General features: G+C 37.1%; 1 protein-coding gene across 1 annotated transcript in view; it reads right to left on the reverse strand.

Moving 5' to 3' along the window:
- Nucleotides 1-2913: 2913 nt before the first annotated feature.
- Nucleotides 2914-14703, reverse strand: part of mtnr1aa (melatonin receptor 1A a) — a 72274-nt gene continuing 60484 nt past the window's right edge. Inside the window, exon 2 of the mRNA XM_056256815.1 lies at nt 2914-3982. Coding sequence (XP_056112790.1) covers nt 3114-3982 — 869 coding nt within the window. The 3' untranslated portion in view covers nt 2914-3113. The remainder of the gene's footprint in view (nt 3983-14703) is intronic.

Here is a 14703-nt window from a genome sequence, read left to right on the forward strand (position 1 = left end):
GCAAAGCTATCTATGGAGGGACAGAAAGCTTTCAGATTTCATCAAAAAGATCTTCATTTGTGTTCCAAATATGAACGAAAGTCTTACGGGTTTGGAAAGACATGAGGGTGAGTACATGAGGGGGAGTAATGACAGAATTTTCCTTTTTGGGTGAACTATCCCTTTAAGAACCATCAAATTATTGGTTGAGTGATAGACCAATCCGTGCATAACTACACATCTTGTGCCCCAGGTTGTTGTTGTTTTTTCAACATGAGTTTGCTGTACATTTACACAGGGCTATGGTTATCCCCGCATGCTGTCAGTGGGTTTTTGTGCCAGAGAATTTCATGCAAAGGTAAATGTTGTGGAATATTTACTAAAGTAGGTTCCGGACCCAATCCTGGGGATGCTGGGTTCAGATCCACACAGTTCCAGCACAAATTTAAATAATTGGAATCTAGACTTGGTGGGTAATATGTAGGCTACCTTTTTTTTTTTTTTTTTTTTGCAAGATTACAATGACAAACCACAAGATACAGATGATTCTCACGTTGAGAAGAATTTTATATTTATGTGTTCTTTAGTGGCAATACGCGAAACTAAACCCATACACAGAGAACCGGGGTTGCTTAGAAAAGGAATAACAGAACTGGGTCAAATAACTCTTTCACAGGTGATTCTCCGTTGGAAATGCTTTGCAGAGGAATATTCTTAATCTGTGTCTGGGAAGCTAAGGCCTGCTCATCTGCAAATCACCAAAAATTAAATGGACTATTTTTTAATCAGCTCTGATATCATCATATTACAACAGCCGAAACCCTGATCAGCCTGCGTCCTGCACTAAAATAGCCTCTGTCTCACGTACAAGAAACAGCAAATCAACACATATTCATTAAACTTAAAATTGCTGTTCGTACAAAAAAAAATTCCAAACACTGTGAATGATAACTTCCACAAAATTGACCACCTCTTGTTCCAACCATAATAAATGGTCAGAATAAATCCCCCCTCCTTCCACATAAAGTGTTCAGTTATTTTTATAAATAGATATGAATCTCTTGGTCGCAGAGGACGATAAAGGCAGGACAGGTACAGATTAGTGCATAATTCTGTTAGAGGGCAGTGTAAATCCTGGCATTTTTATGTTGTTCATTCGCTCTCTCACGCACTTGTTCAGTCAGTTGGCTTGGATTACACAGAGTGATGTCACAACAGCAAGTTTCTCTCTTTATCGAGCAACAGTGGTGGGCGTTCAGCTAGAACTATTGCATAAGCTTCAATTTAATACTGTACTTTAATACTTATATTGGAGTGTTGACGATACTGCCTGCTTTTTGCCCCAGAAAAAAATCTGCACCCGGTTTTAAGAAGGAAAAAAAACGTTCAAAATGTTAGATTTTATGTTTAGAACAAGATTTTTTTTGCTAATGGCATAAAAGTACACATGTTCAGGGTTTATTCTCTGGAATAAAACATCTACTTAACAAATCTTATTTTTTTAAGCAGCTTTTATCTTGTTTTAGCTGTTTTACTTTTTTTAAATCTTGTTTTAAGAATGATTCAATATTTGTACTCGAAAAAAAAAGAATAATAATAACGACATTCTCACATATTCAAGATATATAAAATTCCAATTTTATTTTTTATTCATCAAACATTTTGATTTTAATATTTTCACTCTGTTTGCATATGAACTTGTCATTAGATCCATGCATACAAAGAGTGGAGAGGGACAGATAAAAACAAAAATAGAGGGAGAGAATAAGAGTTTAGTAAAAAGACAAAGACAGATAAAGCTAAAAAATTAAATAAAAATAAAAGTAGCAGGAGGAGAGGACAGAGACCCTAAAGAGGAGGAATCCCATACTTTCATACATATTTGCTGGGGATTGTGGGAAAGCAGCAATCAAGGTGTATTGCTTTCTCAAATGGAGAGTAACAGTGGCAAACCAGGTGAGGTCATTTCAAAGCAGTAAACTCCGTAGCAAACTCTTTTGTAGAGTGTTTGTAAAGTTTTGGTAACGTTGTTATTCATTCTTCACTGAATTATCATCATCAGTGAAACACACTCAATATATATATTTATATACAGTAATAGTGCAACAGTGCCCACCCCCGTTTTTAGAGGCGTTGATTCCAGAAGTATTTTTCCCTTTCATTTTTCCCATTGGGATTTTAAACCAACCAGCTATTAGATGAATCACAACATTACAAACTTATTTACTTGAAAGTACTCAAGTACTTGAAAATCAGACAAAAAGACAATACAAAGACGGTGTAATTAACAGCTTTATTGAGGGAAAGAACTACAATCCCATTAAGTATTGCAAATGACATAATGCCTTGACATGTTTCCCAGCAGAGCTCTTTTGGCACCATTTGATTGCTACAATTGTGTGATTGGTGGAATTTTCTGTATAGCATCATGGGAAATGTAGTTGTCCACCAGGAATTCAGCTCTTAAACATGATTATTAAAAAATCAGTTGAAATAATGCGAACAGATGGCTTCAGCAAAAGCATATACCATTGCTTACCAACCTCAGAGCTCACAACATGTCTGTATTTAAAGGTTTATATCATTACAAATGCATTTCCCTATATAGAAAATGAATAGAGTTTATACTTCCAAAACCCGACTGTTGCACTTCATATTTATCATTCACACCTTCATATTTTTTTCTTTCAGACAAAGATATTGAAATAAAATCATTAATAATAAATAATAATAATTTGTTACATTTATATAGCGCTTTCTGGGTACTCAAAGCGCTTTACATGGAAGGGGGAATCTCCTCAACCACCACCAGTGGCCATTGAGAAGGCCATTGAGTGGCCATAAAGAAGGCCATTACACAAAGTATGTTTTACATATATTTGTTGATATAATCATTGTTAGCATTAAAACAAGAAATTCATACATAATTACAAGTACTTCTGACCAATGATGAAAAAAGTGCTTTATAAAAGACAATGATAATAATTTCCTGTTTGTTTTAATTGTGTTGAGGCAACAAATCACAGTTTCAGGGCTGCATCCTGACAACATTTTTGGTTATTAGTTTTTTTTTACTAAATCAAGTTTGCTTAGTTGTGTTCTCTTCGCCTTACATGCATATACACTCACGCTGTTCACACAGAGTCCACCTTGACCTGATTGTTGTTGGTCATGAGTGGCGAGGGTTTGCTCTTGAGTCTTTCTTGCGCTTCATTTGAACTTTCCCCAAAGAAGATCCTCGCAGTACATACCGACACCACGATGCGCTTATATTCGCGACGAAAGTTCTGGTTCAACACTCCATAGACGATTGCATTGAGGCAACTGTTAAAGTATGCCATGAAATAACTTGCCACAAAGAGCCATTCAGGTATTAAAGGAACCACACGCTCTGGAGAAATCGCTACCGCCAGCCCGATGAAGTTTAATGGTGCCCAGCACACGGCAAAAAGCACAAAAACAACAAACATTGTGACGAAGTTTCGTATGTCGTGAGGCGTGAGCTTGGGACGATTGTCAGGCTTGACTCGTCGACGCACCTGTATGACAAGAACCCAAATTCGTAGGTAACAGTAGGTGACGATCATGATAGGAAGGATGAAATGGAAGAAGACAACGGCGATCGTGTACGCCGAGCTCGCCGACTGCTCAAACGTACAGGAATAAACCCGCGGGTCATACTGCAAGGAGCCCACGAACAAGTTGGGCACGATTGCGAGCACCGTCAAAGCCCAGATTAACAGTACGTAGCAGACTGAGTTTTTGTCACTGTAGAGCTTGTCATACTTCAGGCTGTGGCATATATAGCAGTACCGATTAATTGCGATGCCGGTGATGTTGAAAATGGAGCCGATTACACTGACGCCCATCAGGAAGCCGCTAATTTGGCAGTGCATATACCCCAGGTTCCAGCCCTGGTTAAATATGGAAGTCAGGACCATTGGATACGGGTAGATGGCCACCACCAGGTCCGCCACTGCCAAACTCACCACAAAGATGTTACCTGAGGGACAGACAGAAAGAGAGAGAAAAAGGGTAAGGAGTCTGACTGCATCCAAAAGCTTAGACAGCTTACATGTAGGCTTGCTGCCCTTACTGTAAAAAAAAAAAAAAGTTGAGTTAACTTAAAACTTAACTTAAAGCAACCAGCTGCAAAGGATTTTTTTTTTTTTTTTTTGATTTTCAACTTAAGTAGTTTTGACCAAACACAGAAAATTGTATTTTTCAAGTGCATTTAAAAAAAAAAAAAAAAAAAAAAAATAGACTGTCTAACAAAATAGAAGTTGGATTTTTTTACAATCAGGCAATGACTTTACAGGCAGCATTTATGTATTACGGTTCTTCCTGAAACTGATTTCGGACAGATTTCTGAGGCAGCATAACCGTTAATGATCTACAGCAGAATAGAAAGCTTTGGTGATTATTGTAATACAAATTTTTCACTAGAAATAACTTGAAAAGTGGAAAACATTTGTCAAGGATACATCTATGGATACACTTGGATACAAGTGAAGGATACATATGCTGACTTCAAAAATCAATCAGGATGTGCATTGTTGCCTTCCTACCTCCGTATGCTGCCTATGGAGGAAGCATTTTTCAGCTTTCAGAAGCAGCCAACATAGTAAAAAATTTTTTTATCAAGTAAACAGAATATGTTTACTAAGTCTTATTGCCCCATAAACATATGCATGAGCCGCATTCCAAACATTTGCCTCCTTCGATCCACAGAATGTACGCTCGATAAAGGAGGGTGCACATGTGTATTTAATGTGAGAGCGTGCAATTATTAGTTTCCCACATTGTGTGGATGGTTAGGCATGGCCTATAGCTGATGGCTTCATTAGTGAAAGAACATGGGAGGTTTTAATGAATGCACATCTCTAATTGCCGCCAGAAACAAGGACTTGAGATTGTGTATAAAGCTGAAATAATTAACTAATATTGAAATCAAGAGGGAAACACTAAAAGCAGTTGCAGCTGAGCTGTACTCTGTATAGCTCCCTTCTCTCTGAAGATTGTAAGAAAACACATGTGAATGGCAACAGAGAGGCTTTATGTCTCATTCATGAACACAATACCATATCTGGAGTTATTACATTACAATAGCACTGAATTTAATTCACAAAAAGGAAAGAAAAAGCACAAAAGAGAACTCTTTAATATGTAATGTATCTCCCGTAGACAACAATGAAACTATTTGGAAAGCAAAATTTTCCTCAGATTCTTCTACTGAGCTAAATACATGAATAGTCTTACATGCTTCATAAGGGACCAGTTTACCAAGATACCAAAGTCTGCAATCATCCACCTGGACCATCTAATGCTTTTCTTCCTGTTTGACAATTGTCTCCTTTGTGTCTATGTCCTAATTCAGGGGTTATGAAACTGGGCCGCCACAAGAGGGTGCAATGGAGTTTGCAAAAGAAAAGCCAATTATTTAGTTTTGAAACAACATTATAATGTCAATATTTTCTCACACAGTATAAATAGATCTTTGTAGATGAATTTTTTTCATGGACATCTTTGTACCTGCAACTATTCATTTTAGGAAGGGCACAAAGAGATCACATTTATTGTAAAAACAATTACAATTTATTACTTACAAACAACTGAGAATCACTATTATGTCTCGTAGAGTACTTAAACTCTCATTAGGGTAACGTCACTAGTGCATATTATCTTTAAGGTGGATTTGCAGTGAAAAGGTCTTATTTGCCTTTGAGACAAACCCTTGGAAATCTGGATGTTGATAAGTCATTGAGAAATGGGCACATGAACCCGTCCTTGTGTGTCAGCTGTCTCGCAGCCCCCTCGCAACGTCAGCACGTGTCAGTAGTGTTGTCAAAGCGTAGAACAGAAGCACTAATTTGCGAGTAGTGGCAGTCAGTCTTGACGATTAGCTTGCAGTGGCCTAAAGCAAAGCTGTCACTCAAACTTCCCCTTGAGCACACCGTTGACATGCCATCTACATAGGGGCACATACACTCAAACATTCTCACCATTTGCACAAATATCATCCATGCTTTTCAGGCAAATAACCTTGGCTGTTCTTAAATACCAGACGTCATTTCTTAGAGCATCCTCCTTGGAGGCAGAATACAGGATATCATGTGGCATATAGAGGTTCCGCCTCCATTTCTTGCAATATACTTGCAATCTAATGTAAAGCGTAAAGGGATGGTTCACTCATCATGTTCTCTAATTTACTCACCCTCGACCGCGTCGTTCTAAGCTTCAAGATCATAAAGGAAGATATTTTGAAAACATTCATTTTAGTTATGGCCTAAATTTTTTCTTTCTTTCTTTCCTTTCTGTTATAGGGAATGTGAAGCTAATGTCACGCCGTGTTGAGTTCTGGGTAACTGCTTTGTTTATATGCCATATTGGGAGGATTGCGCTGCCTTTCTGCTATAGGGACTTTAGGGCAGTATTATGATTTTCATAATGTCGCCATTGTATACTGTAAAAAAGTTACTGCCGTAAATTTTTAAGTACAATCAACTTGGATTTTTAAGTCATTTCAACCTAAATTACATTAAACCGACTACATAAATGAGTTGAATCTTGTATAACTTAAGTTATTGTGATGAATTAATGCAATATAAAAACACATGTTGTCATAACTTATTGATCATTTAATTTTTTTTACAGTGTAGGTCATTCATGCTGCATTTAAAATTGCCATAGTAACTCACATCATCGTTCAGGGAGAAAACTGGACAATGTAATACATTTTTTTCATATTTTTTACGTTTAAAAACACCAAGGCAGGAGGTGACGAGAAGTAAATCTACTAATAATGTCACTGATTAAACCCACTGCCCATCACTCAATAAAATAATCACATTGCTGAGTGTTTTCGAAAGTTTTGTTTATTGTTTGGTTTCATAATTAGCATTACATTTGCGAGTATGACTCTCGCTCGGCTTGTGAATTAGCAGAACTTGTGAATTAGCTGACACTTCAAAACTGTTCACAAGCTTCTATGGATTTGATTTTGGTTGTCATTTGTTGAAATAAATACAAAAAAATAGAGTGTGATGGTGTCTATCCACTGAATGTGACCCTCTCCAATTCTCCTCCGTGGCCATATGAGAAAGTAAATATTTACATTGACAACAATAAAACTTCAGTTACATTTACACGTTTCCTACTAAGAAGAGCTTGAAACTGCAGTAAAGTGCATGTTTAGGTACTTTTTTGTAGTTTTTGAACAAATGTAAGTAGAGACTTTTTTTCCCCCAAAAGGCATATGTTGACAAAAAACATCTTGTTCCACAGAAGATAAGAATGTCATACAGGTTTTGGAATAACATGAAGGAGAGTTGATGATCACAGAATTTTCAATTTAAGGTGAACTATCCCTGTAGAGATCTCCTATCTGAATCTAAACATACACTTACTCATGGAGACATTCAAATGTTCAGAAAACAAGTTTGTTTTGAATCTCCCAGCACTGAAGACTCATTACCTCGAATGGAGCCATTACAGGTTAAGTCTTGATGCACACTGACAGCAGAGGTTACTTGGGTTGTCTCCATGACAACTTCACTGGTGCACTCAGCTTATTTGTGACTAAGAGGGGTAGGCGATGGAGACTAGGCAGCCTTCGTTCTTACGGACGGAAGGAGGAATGGAAGAAATCAAAGAATTGTCCTTGACAAAGTCAAACTGTCAAGTCCCAGGGGTATGTAATGCCATCGGCCTGGCTTTTCTACCATTCTGCAAGTTTGTGTTATCGAAGCGATTAAGGTGTCACTCAAACCTTTTTATTTAGCTTAGAGGTTGATAGGACTCTGAACTTGTTCCAGTTGGGTCCCAAACTCTGAAATGTTTTCCCTTGCGGAATTTCAGGATGTGAGTGGTAGCCAGGCAGACAAGTGACGGAAGGATATTACCGGAAAGATATGAGACTCAGTACTTTTAATGAGTCTGTGACTGCTGTGAAACAAATGGCCCCTGAAATTCCCTCTAACCTCTAAACACTTTGTAATCTTCCAGCATGGGTGAATCACATTAGCATGTGCATATCATCTTCTCTTTTCAGAGTCTTCTATCTAACATATGGAATGGACATTTACATGGTAAAAGTCAGGGCCGTTTCAGGCATGGCCCGACTCGTCAGGTGCGGCCAATATCCTTGCGACCACATCATTTTAATTAGAGTGGGATGCCTTGGGTAAGCGCTCAACAGGAGATAGGTCAGCGCAGGTCGCAATATCGACAAGGTCAAAACGTGTGGCAGCTTCCTTCCGGCAGGTCATTATGTATAACCCTCAGGATAATGCATATTAATATATGTTAAATACCTCACGCTTATATGACTACATTTCAATATGTCAAGGCATGCCGTTTTAAAGATGCATCAACTGAGGATGACAGCACTGTAATTGCACACATACATTACATTTACACTCGTCTATACTTTACAATTAAGATTCTGAATACTGTTTAAGTGTAGAAATCCATTATGAATGTCATTCTACTGTACATATAAGCAATGTTCTAGATCGCTTCCTGAAGTGTTGAAATGGGAAAGGTTTTCCAAATTGATTGGGTGAAACATTTTATTTTAGTGGATTTAGTGATATATGTACATTTTAGGGATACCAGCATGACTGAATTTAATTCAAAAGTCAAACTATTTTCATGACATTTGGTTCCTTTAATATTTCTGAAATGTCTGCATTCTTCGTGATGCGGATGGAACACCATAATAAAAAATATGTGATTGGGTATCCAATCCTGCTCCTGGAGGGCCAACAGCCAGCAGAGTTTAGCTCCTGCTAAACACATCTGTCTGGAAGTTCCTAATCTTTGTCCGAAATCATCCCCTATACCCTCATTCACTTTTTCAAACATTAGTGCTCTAATATAGTTCACTTGAGGGAGTGAATGAAAACGATTGAACGAATTCGGACACTGAGTGTGCTGGAAGGGCTGCAGCTTTTGAATAGTTTGTGCTTGCGGTTTAATAACTTTTTATCTTGAACGTTGTCATGAAATATGTATAAACCTTAATTAAACAAGTTAATAATCAATTAAAAAGGAATTTATACCTGTTTGATATTATGCTGTAGCTCATTGGGCCTGCGTAAAATTGCCAACGTTAATCTTGCAGAGACGGGGAACTTGAGCAAAGAGTTCTTTGGCGTGAGTGAGCAGGAGTAAGTATTCCGTTGCTTTTATGGACTCATTATCTATGGGCTTCTCCCTTGACGGGACGTCCCCCCGATCGCCTGCGAGCTTCTCCTCCTGTCTGTACGGTCATTTCTGTACAGCGCGACAGAGAGTCGAGTGGTTATGACGCAATCGTTAGCCTATTTTTACTAAATCTGTTTCTACGGGGCCATAATGTAACATAGAAGGTAATGGAGCCCTTTTTACATTGTCGTGTTTCTTTAGAAATAAACAATGGACAAATGGAGTCTTTAAACGCCTCAGATGTAAAGTTATTCGCTGTCAAAGTGACGCCAAAATGAATGGGAGTCAATGGAAATGCTAACGCAAGTGAAGTTCTGCTACAACATGGCGGCACCCGGCCGGCTTCAACTTCCGGTCGATGGATTACCCCCTTGGTTGTACACCCATTATTGCGGTGCATTGTGGGGTTGAAAAAGTGCACTTGGTGATGTCCACTATGGTTTTAGACACCACTACAAATGGCTGTCCCTTCAAATATTGCCCTATTTAAGGGTAAAGGGGGCGATTTTGGACACAGCCTGAAGACTTTGATTCATGTGTGTTCACTTGGGGTTTGGAACTAAACTCTGCAAGATAGTTGCCCGGCCTCCAGGATCAGGATTGGACACCTTAAAACCTTGCTGTCATCATGACAACCTGCATGCGTCTTATTTTCTGGAAATCAACTGTCAAGTGTGTGATTAATTTTTTACGTCAATTTAAAATTGACGTAGACCACATTGGTTTATCAGTGACTGATGTCGATATCTAGAAAGCAGCATGGCTGATATAATACTGCTGACTATGCATTTATGTGATCAAAAATTGTAAAAACAGTAATATTGCTAAATATTATTGCTATTACTTAAATATTATTTAAAATAACTGTTTGCTATTTTAATACTGTATGTTTTTAAATGCAATTTATTCCTGTGCAAGTGAAGCCAATTTTCAGCAGCCATTACTTTTTCTCAAGAAAAAGGACAAAAACAACTGTAAATGGAATCAGTACTTAACTGGAATTGTTAAAGTGGAATCAGATTCATTATGAAATTCTTTATGATTTACTATTTAGTTAGATGTTATTTTTGCATGAATCACCATATGTCTTGTGGATGGTCCTCATGCTACAAGCTTTAAGTAACTCTGGAATTCTCTGCATGACATGGCACCGAATGGCACCTTAAATGGGCCTGTGTGAACTCAGTGAATAAGAGTTTTTTTTTTTTTTTTTTTATAATAATAATAATAATAATTTGTTACATTTATATAGGGCTTTTCTGGGTACTCAAAGCGCTTTACATATGAAGGAAGAAAATCTCCTCAACCACCACCAATGTGCACTGTAAGAAATTTACTGTAAAATTTACAATAACTTACTGGCAACTTCGGTTGCCAGTAAGACTGTAAAAATTTACAAGAGTCCTGTAAATCATTAACTACAACTATACTGTTAAACTTACAAGAGTTCTGTAAATCATTAACTACAACTGTACTGTAAAATTTACAGTCTTACTGGCAACCAAAATTGCCAGTAAGACTGTAAAAATGTACACAATTACTGTAAATCATTAACTACAATTGTACCGTAAAAACACAGCACACTGCTGTATATATATGTATTTCCTGTAAAATTGTCTTTACAGCTGTAACTCTAAAATTAGTCGAAATAATGTTTATGAATGCAAGAGAAATTACAAGAGCAACTATGAACTTACATGTACTGCTATACATTTTACAGTAGAGCATTTACTGTTGAATTTAATTCACTATCACAGCAGTGAAAAATCTCAACTGTAGTTAGTGTAAACATACGTTTGCTTTAAGTTTCAGCCTTTTTGTCAAATAAAACTCACAATAACAGGTTTTCGTAAATATAACAAATTTATTGTGCAATAATGTCTGTTTAACATAAGCACCAGATTCCAAAATATATTTGGAAAAACACAAATGGAGATTGCACATTAAATGAAAGGCTTTAGCCTAGGAAAGAACCACTGAGAACAGAAGCATTTAAAGGATTAGTTCATCTCAAAATGAATATTTCCTGATAATTTACTCACCCCAATGCCATCCAAGATGTTCATGTTTTTCTTTCTTCAGTGGAAAAGAAATTACGTTTTTTTAAGAAAACATTTCAGGATCTTTATCCACACAATGGATTTCAACCGCAAACCTATCCCTAACATATTGAAGTCCAAATCAGTGCAGTTTCGAAGGGCTCTGAAGTGCTTCAAAGGGCTCTGCACGATCCCAGCTGAGGAATAGGGTCTTATACAGCGAAACGATCTGTCATTTTCTAATATATATATATATATATATATATATATATATATATATATATATATATATATATATTAGGCTTGGGCGGTATCCAAATTTTGATACCGTCAAACCTCCTCCCTATTTTACCGCGGTATACGGTATTACCGCGTGATAATTCAAAATTATGACATAAGGCTCAGAAGGCATCACCAAACTGTTGGTTTGAGCAGGGATGAGTCACAATTTTCGAATATTTGATTTTATTATAGAATATGGAATAGGTTGTGGGATTATTGTCTAAAAAAAATCCCCATGTTTTCCGTTCTGATGCGGTGGTGACACGTTCAACCAGAGGGTGGCGATGCCAATAATGCATCTAAAAGCTGTCAATCAACTCTCAGACAACAGGAGAAGATGCACATTGTCTCACACCAGAGCATGTGAGCGGAGTGGTAATATTTCCTCCAGAGCAGAGAGCGCATTTCTGAAGATCCCGCGCCGCGTGCTCAGTCCACTCAGCGTCGCGTGCTCAGTCCACTCAGCGCCGCGCGCTCAGAATGCCCGCAGTGACATGCTGGTTAGAAAACATGTGAAGTAGGGCTGCCCGTGCACGACTAAAGGTTTTTTTTTCTAGTTGACTAGTAGTAGTTGATTTAAGCCATTAGTCTAATCACATATTTATATTGATTAAATTACTTAAATATATATAGGAGAGAATGCTAAACCATAATGAGCGTTTTCGTAATATATTGCCTATTCTGCATCTCAAAGCACGCATAAAGCTTGCCACAAAGAACCGGCAAAAGTAATTATAATGCATGAAACATTTGAATTGTTTATTAATGAAAAACTTTCTATGTCAGTGGCTGCACAGATAAAGTTTACGATGAAGACTCGCATCTTCACAGTAGTGAACACGCATAGAGAGAAATGCACACTTCATATGAATTAGCCTACACAGAGAGCAGCCCATTTCTTTTAGTTTTTAATTGTTTTGTTTAAAAGTAGACATTTCAAGCTTACTATATATACACTTCTCAGATATTTAAGGCATCTATCTTATACGCTGAGTTTCGTTTTTTTAGGAGACGCGCTCCAGTTCACGCGCCGGTGCCTCCGTGTCCGGCTTATATTGTCTAATAAATATGCTTTTATTTATTACTCCAGGCAATTCGTTGATGAAACATTGATTAAAATTAAGATACAATTTATACAAAACGAAATTCACTTTAAAGAAAGGCTTTCTACAAAACGAAAGCCTCTCACGGAGACTTCAGATGCCCCAACATCTGCGATGAGACGACTCGACGCCGGCGAAATGTTATGCCCTAAATTAATACATGATGATTAACTAACTATATTCTTCTATGTACATTTCTGAAATGCACTTTCTGTAAAGCTGCTTTGAAACAATATGTATTGTGAAAAGCGCTATACAAATAAATTTGAATTGAATTGAATTGAAAACAAAATGTAATAAGTGGTCAAAAATCATGTCTGACCCATTCCAAATGTTTTCCGATATTGGGCATCTTATCATCCTATCTTATTCATCTCATGCAGTTTCCTTTTCATATAATCAACATAGATGAAATAAAAAAATAACAACATTATATTATTAAACATAAATATGAAAAGAAATACGGTTTTTTTTTTTACTTATAGCCTATTTAAGTATCACACCGCTCCGCTGTATAGCTGTGTAGCCTACATGCATGTGTGTGTGCATATGGTGGAGGGGTGCGATTTTCGAATAATAATCAAATAATACCAGGCGATCTTCAAATATTATTTTTGCTTGAAATGCCCATCCCTGCCAAACTGCAGAAGTCGTGTTCTTCTTCGAGACCAGGTCACTCGGTGCGCAACTTGCCATCTTTCCCCCTCTCTCCCCCACTCTTTCTCCTCCACACTGTCACGTGATGACAACCACACATAAGCATTTTTAGCCATTAAATAAATTATATTTAATATTTAATCCTTGTCTCCTATATAAGTGCATTGGATTTTTTTTATGACGGTATGACGATATTGAAACTGATACCGTTGCTATTTTTAGATCCCGCGGTATACGATATTACCGTATTACCGCCCAAGCCTAATATATATATACTTTTTAACCACAAATGCCTGTCTTGTACCATCTCCGAGATGCGCTACAGCGTATTACTTTATCAAGTTGGAAAGGTCGCGAACATTTAAAAAGAAAATAATAAAATATTTTTCACCCTTCCCTACCTTTTTGAACCGGAGTACACAGACAAATAACTTAAACTGATAACGTGACCCGATGACGTGTCGCAGACCAGCACAAGATGAACAATTGTGGTTAAAAAGTATCTACTTTTTTTTTTTTTAAATAACCGATCGTTTCGCTGTATTCGATCGATCGCCCTATTCCTCAGCTGGGATCGTGAAGAGCCCTTTGAAGCACTTCAGAGCCCTTTGAAACTGCCCTGATTTGGACTTCAACATGTTAGGGTTAGGTTTGCGGTTGAAATCCATTGTGTGGAGAAAAATCCTGAAATGTTTTCCTCAAAAAACGTAATTTCTTTTCCACTGAAGAAAGAAAAACATGAGCATCTTGGATGGCATTGGGGTGAGTAAATTATCAGGAAATTTTCATTTTGAGGTGAACTAATCTTTTAAATATCAATTATAAAGGGCACACATCCCTAAAGTGTGACTGAACTGCAGTCATAAACAAAAGAAATGGTCTGAATTGTGCCTACCTTTAATTTGCCAAATCCATTAAAATGGCAAGAATACTTGAACCTCAATCATGAACTTCAGGTCAGAGTCTCTTGTATCAATTCCTTTGGAATACTTATGTTTAAATGGCAAGCCATTCAAAGTCCATTGGCTTTCGTAACAGTGTGCATACATGTGTGTTCATTCCATGCATTTTCTTGTCTCGCTTTCCAGCAGCAACTTTTGATCCAGTTTCCGGGTTAATCCCCACAAGTCCTCTGTGGAAAAAAAAACACATCCAATTATCAAAAAAAAAAACAGTATACACTTAGACAAAATACATAATTTGTCAGACAACTCATAAATTACATTTAATGAAGGGTCATATTTAATTTTATCAGAAATTTAAATATAAAAATATTTAGCCTTCCATGTTTACAATAATCAAAATGTACAGATTAAATCATTATACGGATTATGTGCAGAATTTTTAGATTGAGCCATATGCTGGGATTCCTCGTGTTTAGCATTTTAAAAAGTGCATTTTTAAAAATTTGGCTATAGAACATGTAAATCATGTGC

This window comes from Rhinichthys klamathensis, unplaced genomic scaffold (assembly GCF_029890125.1).
Source record: "Rhinichthys klamathensis goyatoka isolate OS25496 unplaced genomic scaffold, OSU_Roscu_1.1 h1tg000133l_1, whole genome shotgun sequence".
NCBI classification, from domain to species: domain Eukaryota; kingdom Metazoa; phylum Chordata; class Actinopteri; order Cypriniformes; family Leuciscidae; genus Rhinichthys; species Rhinichthys klamathensis.